This window comes from Pelophylax lessonae, assembly GCF_965119305.1.
Source record: "Pelophylax lessonae genome assembly, chromosome: 1".
Lineage (NCBI taxonomy): Eukaryota > Metazoa > Chordata > Amphibia > Anura > Ranidae > Pelophylax > Pelophylax lessonae.
This window is the reverse complement of record NC_138768.1, coordinates 773,510,031-773,537,056: the sequence shown is the minus strand read 5'-3', so window position 1 is coordinate 773,537,056 and position 27,026 is coordinate 773,510,031. Positions and strand designations below refer to the sequence as shown.

Here is a 27,026-nt window from a genome sequence, read left to right as displayed (position 1 = left end):
TTGAAACTGTTGCATTACAAAGACAGGGACATCATATTGAAACTTGCCGGACAATATCCTCGTATGGAAATACAGGGCGCCAAGATTTCTATTTACCCTGATTTTTCTGCTGCTCTACAGAAACAACGGGCCAAGTTTACAGATGTCAAGAAACGCCTGCGGGCCATCCCGTTAGTGTATTCCATGATGTACCCTGCGAAACTGCGAGTGGTGGCGAACGGAACCGTCCACTTTTTTGAGAATCCTTCAATGGCGGCTAACTGGCTGGACTGCCAGGAGTGCCATCTTAGAGCGGCGGCGGAGTGATGATCCCTTCCTGCACTGGTACTTTGACGCTACTTTTGGGTCTTTTATCCCCCTTAAAGGAGCCAGGATGCCTTAGTTTAATCGGAGTGCCATGGTTTCTCTGCTACCTTACTTCATGGAGCCCTATTTCTGGATGTTCAAGATTATTGGGATTGTCCGAGTTCGGGCCCTCTTTTCCTACCCCCCGCCCTACTTGGGCTGGATGACTGTTCCCTACGGGGCTTGGCGGGGCATCGCCTCGTTGGCTGTCCTCCACAAGGTTTTTTTTTGTTGTTATTGTTCTTTGTTGTCTGCTCCACTGTCTTTTCTTTTCTAGTTTTTTTTCTGGTGATCATCATTACTGTGCACTGCCCGATGCCCGTGCTGCATACTTTCAAGGTACTCTTGCCCGACTGACTATGCAACTTTTGACGCTCTTCCCAGGCTTGCCATCCCCTTGGATGGTGGCCTTCCTGCCAGTTACAGATTTGCTCTGGGCCTATCCCATATGTAACATGTTCCATGGCTAATACCAACGGATCCCTTATCTCATGGAATGTGCGTGGCCTGGGAGAACCCCGCAAGCGCACCACTGTACTGACCTTCCTGTCTCACCATAGTCCTACTTTTGTTTTAAAAGAAAATAGGTGCGCAGTCCTGAAGTGATGAGAAGTGAAGTAAAAGCAGCACTGAAATTTGAATTAAACGTGAGAAGATGGCAATATGGAAAACATTACCAAAGTGCGCTAACAAATAATGAACCAAGTGTTCAAAAAGTACATGGATGGTAACCGGATTTAAAAAATCATATGCATTCAGTCCAAAACAAAAGTGCAAAAACTGTGAAAAAGTCTTTCTTTTCAAATTGGAGTGAAGGTGAGGGAGTGTTGGGAGGTGGGTGGGGCCTCATCCCAAAAAATGATCCAAAGTGATTCTCAGTGGCCTGATATACACATGTGGACACCCAGTGTTAGGAGTGGACTCTTACCACAATGTGGAGAGATGTGAGCATGTACTTGGTTGTATCTAGAAGTCCCCAACTGATCAAGCTGGCAGGGATGGCTCTCGGAATGGACCGGAACAATCAGCTGCTTCCGAAGTGGGGGGGGATCTGTAGGCTTCCAAGCAGGGGGAGATGCCAAGACAGAGCAACCCAGAGAAAAGAAGAGGACTATAGTGCATTACCTTCGACTTTAATGATAAAACGAATGAGGGTACACTTACACATTCCGGACGAACAGACAGCAAATACAGGGCGGTCGCGGGTGTCTGCAGTACAAACCGGGACCTATGACAGCACGGCTGGCTCCCCCCGACGCGTTTCCACTAACAAGTCGGCTTCTGGGATTGGAGCTACAGCCGCGCTGTCCACATCTCTCATTTAAGTGTTGGCAAGTGGAGACTTCCGGTGCGGACTCGGCGGGGACTCGGAAGTGCAATGACGCACTTCCGGTTGCGGAGTTGGCCAATCATAGCATATTCCTCCGAAGACCCGGACGTGCAATGACGCACTTCCGGTTCCGGAGTCGACCTATCATGATCGTAATACTTCAAAGACCCGGAAGTGTTACGATGTCTTTCCGGATTCTTGTTGGGCCAATTACAGCGGATGTCAACAAAGCAATTGATAGGTGGTACTAAAGTGTCCAGAAAAGGAAACGTACTTTACCTAACAATGCATGGACTAGTGATGCAAAGTAAGAAGGCAAGCAGTGTGGCCATGTTTACCTTTCTTAACGGCTAAGAAGAGAATCATTTGATTAAAAGGCAAAAAATATGGTTAAAAAATGCTAATCTTCACGGTGAAAGAATTATCTATTGGTGAGAGTAAGCAATTTTGGAGGATAAATTATAAATGGCCACAATTTGGACTAAAAACTAAAAATCCAATAGGTGGACATATTTTAATCAATGTTAAAAAATGGATTTATTTTAAAATTATTAAAAAACTTTTATGTGTAAAACAAAATTGTTGGTTAGGGTGGATCGCAATGGAAATCTCCATCCGCCAACTGGTATATTTAATAACAATGCATGTATAAAATACCAAATTTTCCATATATAAAAATATAAAAGTTGTCTAAAAAATTTTTTAAAAAATTTTTTATAAAAAATTATTTAAACATCAAATTTAAAGAAGGAGAATAATAATAAAGGAGGAAAAGATTGGCTGAAAGAGAACAGACTATGAAAGAAAGTGTGTATCAATTGTAGGAAGGACTAGTCATTGTTTATATGGGCATTAATGTCCCACTCTACATTCATGCCCCAGGGCTGGTAACACTTTAATTCATGAATCCAAAACGTTTCGCGCCTGGAGATAGTCCTTTTCATATCACTCCCTCTCCAATGGGGGGAGTAGCCTTCAATCACGACAGCTTTCAGTTGTGCATAGTTTTGATTATGACATCTGTCGTGATGGGCTGAAAGGCTGTGTCCAGGGAATCCAATTTGTATGTTGGTAAGATGCTCCCCAATTCTTATACTAGGGGTTCTAATCGTTCTTCCAACATACTGCAACCCACATCCACAAGTAAGGAGATATATAGCTCCCCTACTTTGGCATGTAACAAAGTTTTGGATATCGTACTTTTTCTTGGTTACTGTAGAGTTGAAGGTTTTAGTTCTCTGTGTTTTTAACTCTTTACATACCCGGCATTTTTTACAGGGAAAAAAGCCTTTCATATTAGAAAACATTCTAGGGATGGCAGGCTTCTCAACTGGAGTAGGAGCAATCAGGTCTTTCAAATTCCTGGTTCTCTTATATATGATGGGGGGTCTTTCGGGAAGATTTGGTCCTAGGATTCTATCTCCCTTAAGTATATGCCAATACTTCCGGAAAGTCTTGTTAACCCATCTGTATCCAGTGGAGAAGGAGGTAACAAAGGCATATTCGAATTTAGAAAAGGCGCCAGTTTGTTTAGGTTTAGGGACCACTAGTTCTCTTTGTGGTACATCTTTAACTTGGAGGATGCTTTGTTCCAAAGCTTCTTTTTTGAAACCTTTTTCCAGGAATCTATCCTTCAATATGTCGCTCTGTTTGCCTACAGGAAACTCACATGACTCAGGACACAGCTGGGTACCTCCATACTCGGAAATACTCGGTCCAATTCCATTCATTTCATTCGCAGTACTCTAGGGGAGTTTCTATTTTGGTCTCAGCTGCAGCCAAATTTGAGTCTCTGGACACCCTGACTGACCCTCAGGGCAGGTTCATATTTTTGCTGGGACTGTGGGATGTCTTTCAATGTATTATTGCAAATATTTATATCCCCCCTCCGTTTTCCTTTGCGGTGCTAGAGTGTCTGTCTCGGTTTATTGGGAAACCCCCTCAGGTGCCGGTCTTGGTGCTGGGCGATTTTAATAATGTTCTAGATCCGACCTTGGACCTTTTTAAGCGTTTCTGCCCTGGAGGATCCAGAACGCCTACTCCTTTTGCTAGATTTATGGGGGAGCTGGGTCTTGTGGATCTATGGCGTAGCAAACACCCCCTGGAGGCTGGCTTCTCTTGCCACTCCTTGCCCAATGCTACTTTGTCCCGCCTCGATTTAGCTTTTGGCTCGGACCCTGTCCTGGCTTGTACCCCTGAGGTTACTTATCTAGCCAGAGGCCTATCTGACCACTCTCCGATGCAGGTGCGCCTGAAGTTGCTCGGGTCTAGGTTGCCCATGCACTGGAAGTTGAATCCTTTTTGGCTTCCATTGTTTCCGGACCACGCTAAATTCAGTAACCAGCTTGTACACTTTTTTGCCGATAACAGACACTCTGCAGCTCCTGGTATGGTATGGGATGCTATGAAGGCGTTTTTGAGAGGTTTATGTATTAAAGAGGTATCGACTATTAAGTCCAGGAGCAGGCGTTGGGCTCGGGATGTCAGTGACGCGGTGCTCCGGGCCGAACATGACTACTTGCATTCCCCTACTTCTGATAATCAGAACAGTTGGCTGGAGGCGCAACGTTTTTTCCACTCCATACAACAGCAGCAGGCGGACCATAAGCGTTTCTTCACCTCTCAGGCTCACTTTGAGGAGGGGGAGAAAACGGGTCATATGCTGGCGACCATATCACGGGCACAGCGGCCTACCCCGATTATACACCAGTTAATCCTTCCTACAGCTCAGGTGGTTACAGATACTCCTAATATTTTACAGGGATTTAATTCATTTTTTCAAGATCTGTACTCCTCCAAGGTGTCTTATGACCCAGAGGATCTGCAGACCTTCTTACAAGACCTATTTCTCTTTTACCAACAGACTTGAAACTTCTAGCTAAAGTATTGGCCACCCAATTGTCTAAGGTGATTGCCAAGTTGGTTCATGGGGACCAATTCGGGTTTATACCTGGACGATCCACGGCCACTAATATACGTAGATTGTATTTAAACATGCGAATACCCCCTGATAACTGTGGCCATAGAGCGATTCTGTCACTTGATGCTGCTAAAGCTTTCGATAGCGTGGAGTGGCAGTATCTGTGGGCGGCTCTTGAGAGCTTTGGTCTAGGACCCTCATTTATTAATTGGATTAAACTGTTATATGAGGCTCCCACGGCTTGCTTGTGGATCAATAATTCGCTCTCTGAGTCATTCCCATTATACCAGGGCACTAGGCAGGGATGTCCATTGTCCCCCCTGCTATTCGCGCTTGCGGTAGAGCCCCTCGCGGCGGCCGTCAGGGCTGACCCGGCGATACACGGATTCCGGAGGGGTGGGGGTGAGGATAAAATTGCATTGTATGCTGATGACACATTATTATTTCTGAGCGATACCTCGGGCTCCTTGGTTGCGTTGATGTCACTGATTTGTAGATTTGGATCCTTCTCGGGCTTCCAGATAAATTGGGACAAGTCCGTTCTGTTACTGCTAGACCCGCTTGAGGTAGCGCTGCCCTCTGTGGCATCGCAGGTCGAGGTTGTGGGACAATTCAGATACTTAGGAGTGATTGTTCACCCTGACCTGGGGCAATATTCTAAACTTAATGTTCTTCCATTATTGGACAAGTTTAAAGACAAGCTAGCCAGCTGGATCAGGCTGCCTCTGTCGGTAGTGGGCAGATGCAATCTGATCAAGATGATCTGGAACCCGCAGCTGCTGTACGTATTGCACAATGCACCCATTTGGATTCCTGTCCACGTTTTCAAAAAGTTTAACACGGTTTATCGTGCCCTCATCTGGAGGAAGCGGTCTCCTAGGATTCGCCTGGAAATGTTACAGGAGGCCAAGGATAGCGGTGGCTTGGCTGTTCCAAACCCCTACTACTACTTTTTGGCATCTCAGCTACAGCACTTTACGGGCTGGCTGCAGGATGACGACTCTAATCCCATCAGGCGGGTCCTTGTGGCGCATCTGGCGGACGGAGCACTGGTTGAATCATTGGAGGCTGGCACTCTGAGAATTTCTCCTAGCTTTCCCACCCTCGTGCTCATTGACAAAATTTGACAACAGGCCAAGCGACATTTCGCTTATGAAGGGTTCTCGAAATATTCCCGCATTGTGAATAATGCTAATTATCCAGAATTAGACAAGTTACGGAGCTCGCTGCGTTGGGATAGATATGGAGTGAAATTCATATCGCAGTTGTATAGGGGGGGGCACCCTTAAAGATTTCCAATCACTACACAATGAGTTTGGCATACCCAATTCCCTGTTCTTTCAATATTTACAACTACGTCACGCACTTACTTCACAGTCCAAAACATCCAAGTGGGGGCTATGTCATCCAGTCATCCTTATAAGTCTAGTGAACTCGTCGGTAAAAAATTGGCAAATATCTTCATTGTACACGTCTTGTATGGATCAAATTTTGAGAGCTATGTCATTTAAATGCAGGGAGGACTGGGCGGAAGATCTGGGTCCCATTTCCTCGGAGGAATGGACAGGTATCCTTGACAATGTGCTCAAGGTTTCATTGTCCTCTTCTCAAAAGCTCACACAAATATTTATTCTACACCGCACGTATAGGACCCCACAGCGCTTGCATAGCTGGCAGAGGAGGGACTCTCCCCTCTGCCCCCATTGCAAGGTTCACACGGGCACTCTCCTGTACATGCTTTGGAGGTGCCCGAAACTGCATCGCTATTGGTACACAGTTCTACAATCCGTTAACGCGATCTGGAAATTAACTTTACCCTTGGACCTGAAGTTGTGCGTCCTGGGTTGGTTGGATGAGGAACAGTACCCCTCTGAGGTTCACACGGCGGCCCTTAGGGTCCTGTTTCTAGCCAGGAAATTGATCGCGAGAAAATGGATCTCCCCACTTGCACCTACTCACACTGAATGGACAGAGGAAGTTAAAGCGCTACTGGTCAGGGAAAATCTCACCTATAGACATAGAGGGACTGCTCTGAAGTTTGACCGTATATGGGCCCTATTGCACAGGGATACTACCAGCAGCCGTTGAGCACTAGCATTGTTAACGTTGTTGTTTATATTCTATTTATGTATTTTAACAGCTTTGCATACATATATATTGGTGTACTGGTATATGTATTATGGGGATGATGCTCTATCGCTAGTTTGTTGTTCTTTCTGGTGTTCAGTGTTGTTTTGTAATGTGCAAAAATAATTCAATAAAAATTATCTGATTAAAAAAAAATGATACTTGGTTCTGTATTCTCTAAAAGGTGCAGTGCTGGGAGGTGGGTAGGAGGTGGAACCAAGGAACAGTGCTCAGAGGTGGGTAGGGAGCAGAAACAAAGGGAGTTCCTGCACCTATTCTCTGAGAAATAAAGCCCTGATGGTTGCTATGTAGCTTGTCCTTGCTGCAAACTGTGCCTTTTTTCATTGACAATAATGGTAGGTGGCCAATAGAACTCCAGCCAAAATAACATGGTAAAAAATAAAAAGTTCATTAACCACTTCATCCCCGGAAAGTTTTACCCCATTAATGACCAGGCCATTTTTTGCGATTCGGCACTGCGTTGCTTTAACTGATGTAGCACCCTACAGGTAGGTGCTAGGTAAATGTATAGTGGGCCTTGTCTGCCTAACCACATGGCCATGATTTCTTTTGGTTAGGGTGTCAGGGTTTCCAGGTGTGGAAGGGGAAGTCTCGCCACAGGCTCTTGTGAGAGGCTTCTCATAGGGTAGTGAAGGAAGGCCAATCAGGGGACACATTCAAGCTTGTAACTACCCCAGAAGGCAGATTATGCTGCAAAGGATTCTGGGAGTGTATATAAGTTTGGGGGAAGCGCGTGACTCAGGGTCTTTGGTGGGAGCAGAGTCCCAGGAAGGAGAGTGCGGCTGTCTCTCCTCCTGTCTGAGGAAGCGGATGTCTCGGGGTGGCGCCCGAGAATCCAGAGAGAGAGCTGAGTTGAGCTGAGGGGATCCGGTGTGCCGAGAACCAGCGGAGAGCGAGAGGGGTCCAGTCCCAGGAAAGCCTACACAGGTCGTGAGTACTGAGGATTGCCCCTCGGAGTCTGCCTGAAGAGTTCGAGGAGACCACTCCAGAGGAGGTTCTGGGATCCAGTGTCAGCTAGCTGTAAAGGGGGTACCTTGGTTGAGGACCCTGAAGTAGCAAAGGGGGTACATAGTCAGTGGACCCTGAAAACCTAAAAGTGTAAAGGGGGCGCCTGTGGTTTGGGCCCTGAATTGTGCAGAGTACAAGTTGAGAGTTGCAGCTATACAGTAATTCACAGCAAGCTACCTCCAGGCAGTGCCAGGCTGGAGAGGATGGTCAGTGAATTTGCAGTGCAGCAGTGTTAGTAGTTCTATGCTCCACAGTCCTGAGTCTTCTGGACCTAGAGTCGAGGATTCAGCACTTCTGTCAAGATACAGTGTGTTCTAAGCGTCAGTGAGCGCTGGCTAACGTCGACTGGCGTCAAGGCTGCGTTAACTGACATTTTCTGGATAAAGTCCCGAATTGTATTTAGTTAAGCCTTAAGGAGTATCCCACTCATTCCCTTCTCCCATCCTCTTTATCTACAATAAAACCACAAAACAAAGATGCCGGAGTTGTCAATGTCTCAGTTCTCACACCCAGGGTTGCAGCTCACATGGGCTGGAGAGGTAACCGGTAACAATGGCAGACCCACATCAAGCTCAATGCCTGGAAAACCTGCTACACTGACAATTGCGCATAATTTCGTAGATCTACGTGATTATGCGCAGCCTAGCCGCCCTGCCACAGTAAATCTGCGTGGGGCGGTCGGCAAGTGGTTAAAGTGTAACTAAAGGCAACATTTTTTTTAGTTTTGGATGGAGAGGAGAGGGATTAGCACACCTATTAGGTTTTATTGCTGTATGTGGCCCTGTTAGGGAGATTCACCCTCTCTATATGTCCTATTTACTATTATCATTGAAAGTGAAAGTAAAAGAAAATTCCAAAATTTGGGGTTGTCTTAAGAAAATTAATAGAGGGGAATTCATCTAAAGGGGGCACTATATCTGGTGACCTGGAGGACCCCAAGGAAGTCCCTTAATTTTCAGGGATTTCCTCTCACTTCCTGTTTTGTCTTTGAGACAGGAAATGAAGGGAAGTCTCTGCAATGTGACATAGATGGCAAAAAATAAACTGACCAGGATTAAAACCCTCCCTTATCCAAAATGAAAAAAAAAAAGTTCTACTTTAAAAGATAAAATTACAAATTAAAATTACAAAACTAGCTTTTATTAAAGCAGAATTAAATTCAACATTAACTATTTTTATTCCTCATGCTGCTGGCTAAATAGGTAGGAAGGTATATTTACTTGTTTATAACTTTCTTTTACCCATTTTTAGTTGCTTCCCAATGAATGGCCTAGGCCAAAATTATGTCATTCATACATCCCAGGGGTCTTCATGGAATTTTTTCCTATTCATCTGGAAGAGGGAAGGTGAACCCCAGGAAGTAGATTAACTGCCCCTACTCAAGATGGCGGTGTTTTCAATGTTATTTCTAAAATAAAGCATGGAGACATGGATGGATGGGTAAGTTTACTTTCTTCCTATCAGTTTCAGCACATGAACAGATTGGCGCATTCTCCTGCTTCTTAGGCTACATTCACACCTTGCCGCGATTTTACCGCGATTTTTACCGCGATTTACAGGCGTTTTTAGATTGAATAGAGACCAATGGAAAACGCCTGTAATTTGCCCAAAAAGAAGCTCATGTACTTTTTTGAGCGTTGGGCGTTTTGCTCACAGCGTCAAAACGCTCAGATGTGAAGAGGGGCCATTGAAATTAATAGGATTTGTCTTGTTGGGCGTTTTGAGAGCTGATCCTAGAGCAGAAAAACTCCCCAAAAACGCCCCAAAACTCCTACATGTGAACGGAGCCTCACTGTCTCATCCCATAATGCTATACAGGAAATGTAATAGGCTGATACTGGAATAAAATATAACTAAATGCAAAATGTTTTGTTTGGGTTTGGATATAGTGGAGAGAGATTAGTACATCTGTCAGTTTTATTGTGCTCTGTGCCCCATTAGGGAGATTTCCCTCTCTATTTGTCCTGTTTACCATTATTATTGAAAGTTAAAGTTGAAGAAAATCCCAAATGTTGGGTTGTCCCCGTAAAAACAATAGAGGGGAAATCTTCCAATGGGGACACTAGTTCTGGTGACCTAGGGGGGCCCAAGGGATTCCTTTAATTTACAGGGATTTCCTCTCACTTCCTGTTTGGTTATGGGGCAGGAAGTGAAGGCAAATCTCCCCAATGGGGTAAAGATGGCAAAAACAAACCTTACAGGGATTATAACCCTCCCTTGCTCTATCCAAAATGAAAAAAAAAAGTTATGCCCATAGATCTACTTTAAATTTAGGTAATCAAACCGCTTGCATTTAAAAGATACATTTCATAATGTATTAGAGACCGTTCACACTGGGGCGACCTGTCAGGTGACCTGGTCGCCTGACAGGTCGCCGTAGGTCGCCTGCCATAGAGTAGCGCTGGACCCGTTCTAATAGGAGCAACACAAGTCGCTCCGACTTAGAAAAAGGGTCCGGAGCTTCTTTGGGGCGACCTGGAGCGACCTGCATTGACTTCAATGATATGAAGTCCATGCCGGCCGCTCCGAGGTCGCGGTGCGAGCTGCGCACCGCGACCTGTGAGGTCGCCCCGGCAAGTAGCGTCGCCCCAGTGTGAACGGGGTCTTAATGAATACCAATCTTTTGCTATATTTTTATTTTTATATCTGTTTGGTTTAGAACAATATTTGCAAAAGGTGGCTCTAAGCCATACTGCCATCTACAGGCCGCCAGGGCATGCTGGACTGTGTGGTTCCATAACAGATGGCAGACCAAAGGTTGCCGTATGTTAATCTACATACTGTATGTATATACAAGATTTATAGCTTTTGTTTTCCATCTGTGAACACAAACAGTGTATGTACAGTGGATGTGGCTGCATATTCAGTTATGTATTATACAAATTGTATGCACTACAAGCAGAAAGTGTGTTTGTTTCCATCTGTCTGCAGCTCACATCCAATTTTAGGGTATGAAATGGGCCAGTAAATGTACCATAACTAGTGTTCACCTAATGCATATTGGATGTCATAATGTCATTCTCTAACTCAAAGCCATCCTACAATTTGGATTTGCTTCTAGACTGTGCAGGGCCATAAGGGAATAAATACATCCCCAAATTGTTTTTCTTTGTAAACTGTATTTGCAAGTAAAGTGTGCCTTTGTTGTGTTTGCTCGCAGCACTGTAAGAAGTCATTTAGATTTGCAGTTGGGGGGCAGTAAAAACTCAGGGTTGCACTGTGTTTTTACTGCCCCCAACTGCCCTCCCCTTAAGCTAAAATGGCAGCGGATGAGAGCATCCACATGCTGCAGCCATGATGCTGTGTTTCGTAGGTGAGGCAAAAATTATTCCCCCCATTGCATTTAAGGAGCAGTACCTCCGCAACCTATTCAAGCATATGGGGTCACGCCACAAACTCTCCGCAACCACATGTGTTTGCTGTGCAGTGGTGCCTGTCAAATGCTTCTAAAAAGCAGCTTAACCACAGATCGTCTTTTAGAGGTGCAGCAGTCTTACAGCACAGCTAAACATAACCTCTCAGTCACAGTTGTTCATTTTAAGATCCATGAGTGCAGTACTTACCTCACTGACCAGGCCTTGCCAGTCACTCTCTGTGTGGTCATTATTCACGATTGGCCGTCCTCTTGCAAGATTCTGCATTGCACTATGGCCAATTTATAAACACCAGTCATCCATAAACTGCTGCTTCGTGAGCCGGATCACCATTGCCTGCACTGTTTATTCTACGTCAGCTTTACAGAACCCTGCAAGGGAGGGGTGTGACAAACCTGTTATACTAGCTGCCACTTATCACTCTGTGCCCCATGTATGTGCAAGCTACGTCCGCAGTCTGTCTGTATACTGGAAGAAAAGTTCCTTTTTATTTTATATATTTTACCTTTGTGTTCGCTTTGTAAATTTGCAGGGCCTTTGCCCTTATTTTGTAAGAGGCATTTATATATTTATCTGCTATTTTGTGATTGATATATACTGTATATACAGTGCTTTGAAAAAGTATTCAAACCCCTTGAAATTTTCCACATTTTGTCATGTTACAACCAAAAACGTAAATGTATTTTATTGGGATTTTATGTGATAGACCAACACAAAGTGGCACATAATTGTGAAGTGGAAGGAAAATGATAAATAGTTTTAATTAATTTTTTACAAATAAATATCTCAAAAGTTTGGCGTGCATTTGTATAGCTAGAAAGCAAAATGTTTGCCCATTCTTCTTTGCAAAATAACTCAAGCTCTGTCAGATTGGATGGAGAGCGTCTGTGAACAGCAATTTTTCAAGTCTTGCGAAAGATTCTAAATTTAATTTAGGTCTGGACTTTGACTGGTTCATTCTAACACATGAATATGCTTTGATCTAAACCAAAGGTGTCAAACACCAGCCCTCCAGGCCATTTCATGTGGCCCTTGCACCTCTCCTGCAGCTGCTGCATCTCCCTCATCTCTGCCTCCACCATGTATCAGCAGACGGCAGCAGAGAGGACTGAACTCCTCTGCCAGATCCTGTGCTTCTCCCTGCAGCTGCAAAGAGGACAACCCCCCCCCCCCTCCCTAACTCAGCAGTTAGCAGCAGAGAGGAGGACACAACTCCTTCTACAGATCTTGCACTTCTCTGTGCAGCTGCAGCACCCCCTCCTCTCCACCTTGTCTCAGCAGACGGCAACAGAGAGGACAGAACTCCTCTGCCAGATCCTGTGCTTCTCCCTGCAGCTGCAGAGAGGACCACCCCCCCCCCCCCACACACACACACACACACACACACTCAGCAGTTAGCAACAGAGAGGAGGACATAACTCCTCCTACAGATCCTGCACCCCCTCCTCTCTACCTCCACTGATCTCAGCATTCAGCAGACTCTGGCAGCTCACTCCAGCCCTCCTCCAGACCCTGCAGTTGCTGCTTCTCAGCTCTGCCTCCACCTTCTTCCTAGCAGCAACACATGGTAAGGGGGATGCACTGTGATGTAAGGGAAGGGTGGGGGCTCTTGACTTCTGATAGTGGTGGGCTGCAGATAGAACCAGCCCTCTGAGGGTGACCATAATGGTGATGCGGCCCGCAATGAAATTGAGTTTGACACCCCTGATCTAAACCATTCCATTGTAGCTCTGGCTGTATGTTTAGAGCTGTTATCCTGCTGGAAGGTGAACCTCCATCCCAGTCTCAAGTCTTTTGCAAACTCTAACAGGTTCTCTATTAACCACTTCTGGACCGGAAGGTTTTGCCCCCTTAATGACCAGGCCATTTTTTGCGATTCAGCACTGCGTTCCTTTAACAGAAAATTGCGCGGTTGTGCGATGATGTACCCAAATAAAATTGATGTCCTTTTTTTCCCACAAATAGAACTTTCTTTTGATGTTATTTGATGACCTCTGAGATTTTTTTTATTTGTTGTGCTATAAACAAAAAAAGAGCGACAATTCTGAAAAAAAAAAAATATATATATATATGTTCTTCACTTTCTGCTTTATAGCATTCCCCCCCAAAAAATGAAAAAAACTGATTTTTTCATCCTTTTAGGCCATATTCTGCTCCATATTTTTGGTAAAAAAAAATCCCAATAAGCGTATTTTGAGTGGTTTGCGCAAAAGTTATCGCATGTACAAACTAGGGGAAAGATTTATGTCATTTTTATTTATTTATTTATATGTTTTACTAGTAATGGCAGTGATCTGCAATTTTTAGCGGGACTACGACATTGCTGTGGCCAGATCGGACCCCTAACTGACATTTTTGACACTTTTGGGGGGACCAGAGACATTACTACAATAATCAGTGCTAAAAATATGCACTGTTACTGTACTAATGACACTGGCAGGGAAGGGGTTAACCCAGGGGTGATCAAGGGGTTAAGTGTGAGCCTAGGGGAGTGTTTTCTAACTGTCTTGGGGAGGGACTTCTGGAATCAACACAGAGACCTGTGATCCTATATAGGAGGATTACAGGCTCTGTGTGTTCATTCCAGAAAGAACAACGGTCTGCTGTATTTACAACAGTCGACCGTCGTTCTCTCTCTCAGCGGGGAGCGATAGCGGGTGCTCGGCGGCAATCGCGGCCGCCGGCCCCATGGATCGGCTTCCATGTTTCCTAATGGGGACGGACTTGCGCCCCCAAGAGCTGAGCTAGCCTGCCGCAGTATATCTATGGCGGGTGGTCGGCAAGTGGTTAAGATTGCCCTGTATTTGGCTCAATCCTTCTTCCAATCAACTCTGACCAGTTACTAAACTGTCCAAAGTTACTAAAGGGGTGCAATGTAAGTAACCAGCACATATAGTCTACAGCTCGGGTCACTAAGTACATTGGGGTATGAAAACATCAGTGCAAGGAGTTCATGCAGTGCGAAGACACAAGTGGTTACTAAAGGTAACAAAGGTTTCTCCAGCAGCCTGTCGTTAAGCATGTACAAATGACAGGTGAGACAGCCTCTTGCAGTGAGGGACATATGGTCAGCAATCTTTTGGCCACAATCCAACTCCCATAGCAACGCAAGCAGATCTGCACCACCAATGCCCTCATACTGTAGACAGGTACAGAAGGGGAAGAGTTAGGTGAATTAAGTGCACACATGGAGTCAGAGCTAGGTGCACAGCGGGGCTCCATACCGGTACTCGAAGTGAGGTAGCGACGATACGCTAGACTGGTGAAGAGGGCATTGGCTTGGTGTGTTCCTCCTAAATGCACAAGTGACCATGTTGGTGTATATGACATCCAGAGAGTTTACTAGAGTTCATTTATGTATAGGCATCTGTCCGGGTCGTTAGCGTGGCTCAAGTAAAAGTACCCCATGTGTATGGCAGTGACCCTGTATAAAGTGCCCAGTGTAGCCCAGAAGAACCCACCCCGGGGTAGGCCTCTCATGTGACTCTTGCTTGGCGCCCAACGGGGAGGGAAACATGTAGGATGTGAGGACCACCCTGCCACCTACCCTACACCTGCATTATGGTACATTGGGGTTGATTTACTAAAACTGGGGAGTGCAAAATCTGGTGCAGCTCTGCACAGAAACCAATTGGCTTTCGTGTTTTTGTCGAATCTTAATCGAACGAGCTGAAGTTAGAAGCTGATTGGCTACCATGCACAGCTGCACCAGATTTTGCACTCTGCAGTTTTAGTAAATCAACCCATTTGTGTTTCTGGTTGTTACTGAATAAGTAAGTCTGTAAATGTTGCAGACTAAAAACAAAAATTGATGCAATTTTTATTTTCCTCTGTGGCAGTCCTTATGCCTAATCAGCGTATCTTTTACATTATTGTTCTGCAGCTAGCATTCTTGATATATCAGACACTAGAACACTTGATCTGGACAATAGTTCCTATAAGCTGTAGTAAATTTTCCCTACCATCATGGCTCACCGTGTACATTGGAGGCTGATATGTTCAGTGCCTCTTCCAATACCCATAGAGCAGTGATGGCGAACCTTGGCACCCTAAATGTTTTGAAACTACATTTCCCATGATGCTCATGCACTCTGCAGTGTAGGTGAGCATCATGGGAAATGTAGTTCCAAAACATCTAGGGTGCCAAGGTTCGCCATCACTGCCATAGAGGCTCAATGACAGTGTACAGCCTTACTGTGTGATGCCAAAGTGTCATGCAGAGAAAATCTTCTCCCGTATGCCATTTACTTGTCACAGGTTTACATGTCTTTATTTCCATACATAGGTTTCTTTTTTTTTTTTTTTTTTAAAGTGAGCTTACGCACAGAAGAATGACTGTTTCTGCAAAGGGCTGCCTCCTGTTATACACACCTTACCAGTACGCCCCCCACCCACACACGCACACTTTTAATTTCTTCTCCAACAGCTGGTATGTTTAGGCATAAAGAACCATATGGCCTCTTCCCCTGTGACAGTGCTCAGAGACCGCTGTATCAGACTAAGGGCCTGTTTAGATGTGTGGCACATCCGCAGTGGATCACTTTTCAGAGGACAGTTGACAGGCAGCTGGTAGGGGATATGTTGCCTCCTCACCACCTATTTTAACTCCAAAAAGGCTGAACTACCATGCTGCAAACACATGCATTGCACAAAGTTGCAGGGCTGTTGAGGTGTGGCCCTAAATGGTTTGCGTTTGACAACACTGTTGTTTGCTGAATGCGACAAGCAAAGCATCTCATGCCTTTTTTTAGGTAGTGGTCAGGGAGGGGGTAAATCCACAGCTCCACCACCTGCCCTTACTCCCCCCTACCTCCCATGGGAAGTACTACATTCTGACTACCTCTGCCCTAGGGAGTCTGGGCTATATTACCTTACACGTGCCTGGCAATCATACCTGCTCATTCCAAAGACTTTTTGGGGGTTTTTTTGGATGGGGCAGGGGAGGATTCACTTTTGTGAATGCTGTCTCTAGGACAGGAAGTGATTGGAAATCTCTCCAACAGGGACATAGCAGTAGAATTTATTGCATAGTTGAATGAGAGAAGGCTGGATACTGTTACATTTTTATTGCTGCCTGAATCCCTGCTGGAGATTTCCTTGTGAATGAAGTCTAAGTGCCGGTTCACACTAATGCGATCACAGACATCGCATATGATTCGGAACGCACTGTTTGTATGGCTGAATTCGCACCGCAATCGCAGTGAACACACACAGGACCCTTTTTTTGGTCCGTAGCAGAATCGGATCGAATGGTGGTTCACACCAGTGTGATCCAATTCCTGTGCGAACTGTCAGATCGCACTGCGATATGTGATCTGATCTGGGGCTGTCGTTAACTTTGAATTGACACCCCCAGCGTATCGCATATGGCAGTGTGAACTGCCTGTGCTGCGGATGCGATGCGGGAACACGCAGTATATTCGCAGTGTTCCCGCAGCGCAATAGTGTGAACCGGCACTTACAGTTATATAGTTCCAATGTTCAAAAGGAGGAAGTACTGTATTAATATGTGCTATGGAGAAGTCCTCGTGAGAAGCAATATAATGAGATAAGTAAACAGTATTGGGGGAAAAAACATATCACATATAGTAAAACCTCGGATTGTGAGCATAATTCGTTCCAGAAACATGCTTGTGATCCAAAGCACTTTTATATCAAAGCAAATTACCCCATAAGAAATAATGGAAACTCAGATGATTCATTCCACAACCATTTATTCATAAGTCCTTCAGTTTATAGTCCATATAAAAAGATTATAGCAATGTGATAGTTTGTGTAACCATAAAATGTCCATCCACAAATGGCGCCTCCACAAGGGGATTAGAAGCAGAATCCAGCAGGAGGTACAGTGTATAAAAGGGAAGAGAGGCGCCTCTAAGTGTAGTAATATGGTTACATTTAATGAAGGTTCAACATTTAGCAAATCACATGGTTGATGATTTAAAGAGGCACATCTAAGTATGCAGGCATACATGGTGTCCACATAGACCATCCTCCGCACCGCCGACTCTCACTACTGTCAGTTTGCAGTCGTGACTGGGAAGACTACCCTGCAGTAGAGCGATCTGAAAGCGAGGCTTGAAGCTCTCGTGGAGCGCAGTGTGGAAGGGATGACATTGAAGGCGGTGCGGAGGGCGGTCTATGTGAACAGCTTTACTCCAGATGCCTGCATACTTAGATGTGCCTGTTTAATCATCAAACATGTGAGTTGCTAAATGTTGAACCTTCATTAAATGTAATCATATTGCTACACTTAGAGGCGCCTCTTTTCTCTTTTATAATCAGTTGTGATCTGACTCTACGTGTATATCAAGACATTGCTTGTTTATCAAGTCATAATTTATAAAAAAATATTTGCAAACCAAATTACTCTCAATCCAAGGTTTTACTGTACATAAAAAAAGAAATCCCCTTGGAGTCTCCTTGACTCCCACTATAGACAAACTCTATTCGACCAACTATCCGCCCCTGATACAACGACTAAAACGGGATCTCTCTGACTGGTCTCGCTGTCACATTTCCTGGTTAGGGAGAATCAATGCGGTTAAGATGACACTCTTGCCACGTATTCTTTATTTTTTCCGGTCGCTCCCAATCCCGGTGCGGAAATCCCACATTAAAAACTTACAAGGACACATCTTTAAATTTATCTGGGGAACGAAGGGATATAGAATTAATAGACTTACGCTTCTACGCTCCCGGAAACAGGGGGGCTTAGGAGTTCCGGACCTTTGGAAATATTATCTGGCAGCACAGCTGACTCAGTTTTCCGTCATTTATTCCAGAGGGGGGAAGCCTGACTGGTACTTTATGGAACGCCAAGCAGTCCCTCGACACACCATTGACTACCTGCTTTGGAGACCTGCTCGAGCCCGCCCCCCGGTGCTGGCCCCTACTCTTTCACATTCTTTATCCATCTGTGATCGCATACACAAAACGCATAAAGTTACTTCGCCTTGGGCTCCCCTCACTCACCTATTCCATAATCCGGCCTTCCCTCCAGGTGAAAACATAGGGGCATTTAAATGGTGGACTGACAAAGGCATGTACAGAATTGGCCACTTTTTGGATAGCTCGGGTCCTATCACTCTTTCTCATTGTACCACAAAGTTGAAGATGCCGCCTGTAGAGAAATTCCGTCTTACCCAAATTTCGCACTTTATTAACTCTCTTAGGTCCAAATTCTCTGAACCCCTACGGGTAACGCCTTATGAACAGTGGTGTGCTCAAATTTCTGATGTCAAGGGGGGAATCTCCCTCATTTACGCTCTACTGAACGATGCACAAACCAAATCTGTCTATATGTTTAAATGGGAGCAGGACCTCAAATTAGACTGGGACCTCTCTGACTGGCACGCTAATGTTGGGCGCTCTTTCCGGGGTATTCATAATATTGGCCTCATGGAAGCTAATCTTAAAGTTATTTTGAGGTGGTACATGGTGCCGGCCAGATTGGCCACCATCTTTCCCTCCACATCCCCTACCTGCTTCCGGGGATGTGACCTGGCTGGCACCATTCTCCACATCTTTTGGGAATGCCCCAAACTCAGGTCGTTTTGGCAGCGCATTTACGGCATTGTTCGTCGGATTTCTGGTCTCACGTTGCATCCATCTCCTGCTCAAGCCCTGTTGAGCCAACGCATCCCTAAGCTCCCTAAACACACCCAATCCCTCATTTTCTACATCTTCCTTGGTGCCAAGATGGCGATAGCCAGGCAGTGGAAGATGCCTTCGGTTCCACTCCGCTTGGCTAAGGGTAAGATTTCGTGGATAATGGCACAGGAGAAGATGTATAGTATTCTGGACGACTCCAGGGAAAAGTTTGAAAGTATCTGGGAACCCTGGGCTGCATACATGAATGTTACTATTTGATGTTTTCTTTGCACTGGACAGTGGGGTAACCCCCCCCTTTTTTTTTTTTTTTTCCTTTTACCTCCCATTACCCTGTTGCCTATTTGTCTCTCAGTGTCTTCAGGATCCGGTCCGCAGGAACCTCCTTCCCCCCTTTTTGCATTCCCTTCTCTTTTCTTTCTTCTTACTTCGTAGGCTGTCTGCCTTCTTTCTTCTCTTTTTCCTTTTTCTATTCTTTGCCTGTTCAACTCTTGGTTTTACTGTACTTATAGCCAACTGTTGTCGATCCGAATTGTTTAGTTCTCTAGGAAGTGGTTTGGAGACTATGTTTTCTATTTTGGTGGAGCTTTCATCGTACCTTTACACACCTGTAGTCGGGGCCCCGTGCCTCTTCCATCTAGGGCCGGTAGATGGCATTCTTGTAGGTTATTCTCCCTTGCAGTTTTTTTTTTTTTTTGGGTCACTATACCATTTTGCAGTTCACACGTGGGGTGCCTCTTCCGAGACACAGTTTGCTCCCTTTAGGGGTGTCTTGGGTGGGGGTACCCTACAGTTTTGGGGGCTATCCCCTGCACTTACTAGATAGTGACCACCTTTTGCTCTCTTATAGCACGTAGGTTTGTCTACTTTTCTCATGACTTAACCCTAGATGTTTTAATAGCATTGAGGGCTGGGTATCCACCTGCTACAGTTGACCTCCACTTTTCAACTTTTATTTGTTGTATAATAGCCTTCACTATTGTACCACTTCCGTTGTTATTTGTCTTTGTTACTCTCTAATAAAAATCTATTGAAATAAAAAAAAAAAAAAAAAAAAAAAAAAAAAAAGAAATCCCTCATCATCACCACTTTTTTCATATTAACCCGAGAAAAAAAACAGACAAATCATTACTGAACTGTAACTATTTTATTTGTATCAGTGCATAGATTTCTAACAGCATACCGCTAAAAACATATTAATGTACCAAAAAGATAAATATATGTACAATCGTAAAATGTTTCTATTAGGTTATATAATCTGTATTAAACGGTTGTTTTATATAAACTACATTTACATTAGTGCATTTTATAAATTGTAGCAAATCTCCCTTTAAAGTGGAAATCTCAGTTGTTGACCTAGAGATGCTGTTTTCTGCATAGTACGTTCAGATTAAGGTTAGAATAAACTAAGAAAACACACAGTACTGTATACTCACTGCCCTATACACCTTTCATTACATACTGGATTGTAATAAAGAAGCTGCATAAACATAAACTATTTCTGAGAATCAGTGCATTAAATACAGATTTATAAAAAAAAATTCCTATTTTTTTAAGGATAATTTAAATTCCACCTATGTAGTAAAGTGAAAAATGTAATACAAAGTCTTTTTTGGCTATTTTAAATATTCCCTTCTCAGCTGTAGTGAAATGAAGCTGTTGCAGGCTCAAATTTTATTAAGATGGAATTGGATTTAAATGAAAGAACCAGATACTAGGGGGTGATTTACTAAAGGCAAATAGACTGTGCCCTTTGTAATTGTAGTTGCACTCATTTTCCTTAGTAAATGTAAAGGGGTAAAGCTTCACTTTGTAAAGAACACCCCAATCAAGTGCAAGGAAAATAAAAAAAGCATTTCTGCTTGCACATGATTGGATGATGGAAGTCAATAGAGTTTTACTTTATTTACCAAGCTCTGGGGAAAATGAGTGCAAAGTGCACAGTCTATTCCCCTTTAGTAAATCAACCCTTTTGTTTTAACCGCCACAATACCATTTCATGTTGTTGGCAGTAGATTTATTCCTAAACATTATTCCGATGTTGCAGGTAGCTATTAAGGACTCCTTCACACTGGCATAGAGGGACGTACACTGTGGCCATGCTTGTAAAATGCCCAGATGTGCGATCACTAGCGTGCAGCTGTAGCCTGTCATTGACTTGTATAGGTTTGCTGTGTGCAAACACTGGGACTCCCAGGTGCAGAAATTGTATGGTTTCCAACAGTTTTAACGAAGGAAAAACTCAGTAGCGCGTTCCCCCCAGCACAGTGTATATGCAGTTTTTGCGTGGGTTACCCGTCCTTTCCCATAGACTTCTATTAGATTGGGCATTTTCTGAAAGCGCACTAAAGGTGCAGCATGCAGGACATTTGTTGCGTTATCAGAAAATGCACCAAAAGCACCCAATCTAATAGATGTGTATGGGAAAGCGTGGATAACCCACGCAAAAACTGAATTACTGGGAAACTGCACCCAGGCTGCAGGGGAAACTGCACCAGCGCAATGTGAAAGTCTAGCCAAGATTAGGCATTAGATGCAGTTTTCTTCTGCTTATTGGCCTTAGGGCTGTTCACACTGCCTACACGCTAAACACTCTGTTTTAGCATACAGACAGCTGTCAGTTCTACCTTGCCTTGAGCTGTGGTGTGGGGACTCCATGTTTGCTTTTTCTTATTTTTGAAGAGTCGCAGTGACACTTCTTTCCTGTTTCCACACAGTAGCACACTGCACTGCTGTGCAGTGACTTCTTGTGCACTGCAGTAAAATGCTACATGTCTGCATTTTACCACAGCTCACCACACCACACCTCCTGGCTACATTGTAGCGTGAATGGGATTTCTATGTGCCCCCCTTGGTGACTGGCATTTATCCAATGTGGAAAATGCCAGTCACCGCACTATGTGTGAACAAGCCCTTAAAATGTACAGGACAGTTTTCCCCAGCTTAGTACCTACAGCCAAAAATTAGCCTATAAACTGTGCAAAAACGGGTCAATTTTCTCTCCCTCTGTACAATTAAAAAGGAACTTCACTTCTCCCCCTATTATTTTTTTTCCCCTGCTTACCTGATGCTGGGGTTCTCACAGTTCAGTTACTCATCCACCCAACACATCCAGCGTTGTCCTGCTGAGATCCTCTTCTCTGCAGCCGCCGCTCAGGTCCTGGGCCGCCATGTTCCCCTGTGACACTATCTGGAGGCTGCCGGCTCTTCTGGGTTCAGGCTTCGCCTCCAGATGAAGTGCCACTAAGCTCCCCCCCTTCCTTAATGGACGGAATGACCACTTTTACAGGTATTTGGCCTCTAAATGCACCTCTGCATAGGTAATGTGGCCATTCACACATAGGCAATGATAGGCGTATTAGAGAAGGAGCATTCAGAGGCTGAAAAAATAAATCACTTGCGCATTAAGGAGAAAAGCTTTTGGGAAGAAAAAATGCTTAATGCTCCTAAACACGACTAAATGTGCCTAAATGCTAGATACATTGAGTGCTTGAGCATTTCTTTCATTCCAATGGCCAGAGTAAATTAATATTCTGGCCATTGGAATGAATGAACATCCAAACGCTTTAAATTTTTGCAAAACATGTTTGCATAATTTGGCATTAGGCACATTTTTAAGCTGTTTTTCCCCTTCCAGGAGACAAATCATCCAGAGAAGCTGGGCAAACGCTCTGAGTGCATGAGGCCTTAAATGGGGTACACACTAGTAGAAAATCTGACGAAAATTCCCATCCGAGGTAAAATCGTACGATTTTCGCCTAGTGTGTACACGACTTTCAGCAGCCGATGCCGACATTTTCAACGAAAAAAAACGGAGGGACAAACACCAAAATTTTTATCGTCCATCCCCAGACGACCAATTTTCGTTTAATGTGTATGCAGTACGTCCGCGAAAAATCGGATACGAAAGACCGTGCATGATCTGAAGTTGCTGACGACCCGGAAGTCTAGGAACGAATGTCCCAAAAAAAAAAATCGGACGAGAAATTTCGTGAACATTTATGCACTGTCAACTAAAAACGGTTATGACCGCTGAGCAAGAGAGAGAAAAATCGGAGGATATTTCGTCCGATTTCCGTCAAGTGTGTACGGGCCTTAAGTGTGCATGATTAGAATTTTTATATCTGATGCCAACATAATGGATACAGCTAGAGGATGACAAGCTGCGTACCAACACCTCCCACTTTTAGGCTCCTTTCACTTTCATCAGATTTTTATTGAAAATTTTAAAAGAACATTAACATAGTTACAGAGAATTATACATATGTACATTTAGTAATTTTGTAAAGGCCGTAATATTGTAAGCAGGTATATGGGTGAAACATAGTCTGTCTTAAATAAACTCAGTAAAAGAGAAGAGAATAAGAAAAAATAAAGCACAAAAGAGTAAGGAAATTAAAGGAGCCCACAGCAGGGGGGAGTATGTAGGAAGTAGGGGGGGACTTTCCATATATTTCCCTCTAGAAAACATCTACAAAGAGCAATCAAGTGAGAGTGAGGGGTGACCATATAGGATCTATACAGCAATAAATGTATTGTGTCCAGGTGTCCTCTTAACTCGTTAATAAAGAATGCATTTACCTTTTACCTGACTTCCACAAATTGTGTGAATTGTTTCCTCAAGGCTCTTGCAATGGTTTGTTTAGCAGCTAATAATATTAATTATATGTAGCTAATTTGAATTGGGGTTTGGTCAATAACAGGTAAATTGAGATGGAGAAGTGCAAACCAAGTTTCTGTAGGGAAAGGGCAATTACATAAAATATGTAGGCATTTTGAACACTTTGGTCAATATTCTGCTTAACAAGTCCACCAGATATGCATGTCCTTCTGCATTGCAGCCTCATATTAGTAAGCGAGGGATGGAGGCGTGCTAATCTGAATTTAACCATGTTCCACCAGGTGACAACCTTAAAGCGGTTGTAAACCTGAGACATGAAATATGAACAAAGCAAACCCTTCTATATTGTGTCTCAATAAAGAGCACTAAGTGTCAATTCTGTCTGCTGCTTTGTTCCTTTGTTATCAGTATGAATCACTTCTGACAAGTTTTCCTGACACCAAGAAATTAAGGGTGATTGGCAGTCTCCGCTCTGTTCCTGTGTAAAGGGGGTTTGTCCCTTCCCTCCGAACACCTCTCGTCACCGAGCTTTGCAGTGTGTAACTTCAACTCTCCGTCCCCTTTTTTTCTGACAGCTCAGACAAGCGGTATACATTTTGGACTTTTGGAAAGGATGTAGAGAAGACTGCAGATAAACAGGTACAACTTACTGTATGTAGGAGGAATTGTTTCATCTCTGTGAAAACATTCTCAATACTGTATTTATCTGAAGTGAAATCAGTCACATAGTGGGGTTGATTTACTAAAACTAGAGAGTACATAATCTGCTGAAGCTCTGTGCTTCCTGGTTTTATTGTCAAAGCTTAATTTTACAAGCTGAAGTTAGAATCTGATTGGCTACAATGTTTTTGGCTCTGTCTGCCTATCAGAGGAGCAGCAGGCAAATCTATGTTGCTTTCTGCCTACCAGAGAGCAGGATCGGTTAGTGAGGTCTGCTTATTGTGCTCAGTATGCAATCCATTATGTCTAGAGAGTGTTTCACACTTGTCCAATAGGGAGGCATGTTGGACAGTGGGAGGAAACCTGACAAATGGATGCATAGACTTTGGTACAGTCCTGGTGATTGGCAGGGGCAGGTCGCCTCTGTGCATTCTGGGATACTGTATAAAAGCCAGGAGAACATGTGCTGCAAGGTCTTTGGATGAAGAGCAGGGTCTTGGAGGGAGGGTGGCGGCTGCCTTCTCCTCTGTAGCAGTGGCGCATGGCCTCAGGAGGTCATCCTGAGGGCCAGAGGAATGGAGCTGAACCCAGAGGTCCAGGAGAAGCTGACTGAGGGGGAGAAACTGGAGACCCTGGAAAAACAGTATTGTGAGTACAAGGGATCGTGTCAAGGGGCCTGACCTGAGGTGGGCCACCCAAGGAGTAGGATAGTCAGTAGATGGGTGTCAGCAAGCAAGAAGGAGGATACTAAGGAGAGTGTCCTGAAGATAAAATCAGTTCTTAAAGTCATCTGGGAAAGAGACTTAAAACGAAATTCACCTCAGTGGCAAGGTGGATCAATAGCTTAGCTGTACCAAGCCATAGAAGTCCTCAAATCTTGTGCATAGTTAATTTGGAGTATCCCACTATTCCCTTCTCCCATCCCTAATTTATCAATAAAACACAAAAACAACTTCATACCCCTGGATTGTTTATTGAATGAGCCAAGAAGAAAAGTGAAAGACTGTTAATGTTAAGATTGCTAATGGTAACCCAGGGGGAACCGTAGGTCCTCAAGGAGGCAGTGCTACACAGAGTTGCACCATATTTTGCCCTTTACTATATATCATTTTTTTTACATTTTTTTGCAAACGTAAAACTTTAACCCAAAGATGAACATGCATTATACTAGGTGTAACGGTAGCAAATCTGTCTGGTGTAGCAGGTCCCACCAGGTGGCTTCGCCCACCCTCACTTATCTTTAAGAGCTCCCTAGAAGTAGAAATACCAACGTCAACTAGGTTGACTTGATCCCCTCCACTTCCCACTCCTGTGCCTCACATGTGGTCACTGATGTACTGATGTTGGCTGTCATTGTAATGGGCCAATTTGAGGTGCAGGACACAGAGGAGCCAAGGACTAATCTCCTAGTTAAAGCTGCTACTCCAATATCAGAGCAGGCCGGATTGTAGTAGATTGGATTGTATGTAGATTGCATACTGTAGTAGATTGTAAGCAACCATTTTGATTTCTTAAGTCCATGTGAAAGATTCTGCACTTGTAAGTTCATTTTTGTTAGGGGTGGGTTATGCTAAAAAAAAACAAATACTTTCCTAAACGATCAGTGTACCTGTAGATGATACCAGATTTACATTTAAGTATAGAAGAAAATGTACAAGCTATGCATTTTATCCTGCAATATTATAATTGAGAAACACAATTTCTCTCTATAGTTTTCAAATATAATTTTAGTTCAAATTTAGAAAACATAGCATACAAAAAATACAATCATAAAAATATTCTTACAAGAAAAAATGGTTATAAGTAATAGAGTATACATTCCATTACACTTCTACTGTTCAGCTAAAGAGTCAGACCACCCAAATCTGATTTTTTACATTTTTTTTTAAGATACTGAAGAGTTAAATGGCATAACAGTTTCTTAATTATCTTGGGAACCCCTAATAGTTAGATCTCTGTAGATCCCTGTAGTTGAATTCCCAGATTCCATATATTCTTTGGCCTCCCCCCCTCTCTCTGCATATTTTATTTACATTACTTTCTGTAAAATGCAAAGGGGATGCCACCGTTGTAACATATGGATTAACAGTTCCTGGTGGGTCATGGAACTGCCACAGTTAGAACTCAACACTGAAGTCCCAAGAAATATTGCAATGTACTGGGCATCCCTGTCCATAATAGATCATCTGTAAATGAAATATTACTTTGGTAGGGCTGATCTCGTAAGCAAATTCTGGCTCTTAGTTTTTTTTCTACGAAGGGATCTATATACAGGGGGAAAACTACAAATTGACCAAATTTACAATCTAATGTACAGATTATTGCCCCTTCCTGCTCCTTATCAATAAGTGACTGACAAAAATTAGGAATAATGGAAGTCATACAGTCATACAATGTCATTATGTGCCAGTATACAGTATGTGGCCTTTGCATGACCACTGCTGCTACTACCACCAAAATGATATGAATATTTGGCCAAGGCACAGAATGGTTGTATCTTTCCCATTTAACCATAAGCAGGTATGACAAAGTTTGATAATTTTGAAAACTGTATGTCAGCTGGTTTGGGCAACTTAAAAGCAGCTAAAAGGTTCATGTAATTTTCATCTTAGCATGCACTGCAAGTCCAAATTTAGCTTTGCAAACTTATTTTAATAACATAGCTCCAGAGTTATTGACTACTAACAGCTTCGCTATAGCAAGTGAGTAAATATATATAATACAGAAATAGCTTTTTTTTGGCATTTCAAAAATTATATCTGCCTATTTTTGTTAGATTGGTTCCCAAGTAGTTGCTCAGCATTAGGTTACAAAATGATTGAAAATGATTAACAATTAATAATGAACAGTGTCATGCCAATAACCAAGGTATGCTCTCAAAAATGCAGATTAGGTGTATGTACAGATATGCGACTCATACATACATCAGTGTTTTTCTATTCCTCTTCTTGGGACATTTTGTTGACCTAGTCTGAATGTTGATTAACATTTTACAAGCTCAGGTCAACA

At 43.6% G+C, this 27,026-nt stretch overlaps 2 protein-coding genes across 4 annotated transcripts in view; both read right to left on the bottom strand.

Annotated features, from left to right (window-relative positions):
• The window catches only part of CCDC149 (coiled-coil domain containing 149), a 157,094-nt gene extending 145,627 nt beyond the window's left edge, over nt 1–11,467 (bottom strand). For both annotated transcript variants that reach the window (XM_082267861.1, XM_082267863.1), the window contains exon 1: nt 11,315–11,467. In XM_082267861.1, coding sequence (XP_082123987.1) covers nt 11,315–11,392 — 78 coding nt within the window. In that variant the 5' untranslated portion in view covers nt 11,393–11,467. The remainder of the gene's footprint in view (nt 1–11,314) is intronic.
• Nucleotides 11,468–26,075: 14,608 nt separating this feature from the next.
• Nucleotides 26,076–27,026, bottom strand: part of LGI2 (leucine rich repeat LGI family member 2) — an 83,079-nt gene continuing 82,128 nt past the window's right edge. For both annotated transcript variants that reach the window (XM_082267893.1, XM_082267894.1), the window contains one exon: nt 26,076–27,026. This exon is cut by the window's right edge and continues 799 nt beyond it. In XM_082267893.1, coding sequence (XP_082124019.1) covers nt 27,008–27,026 — 19 coding nt within the window. In that variant the 3' untranslated portion in view covers nt 26,076–27,007.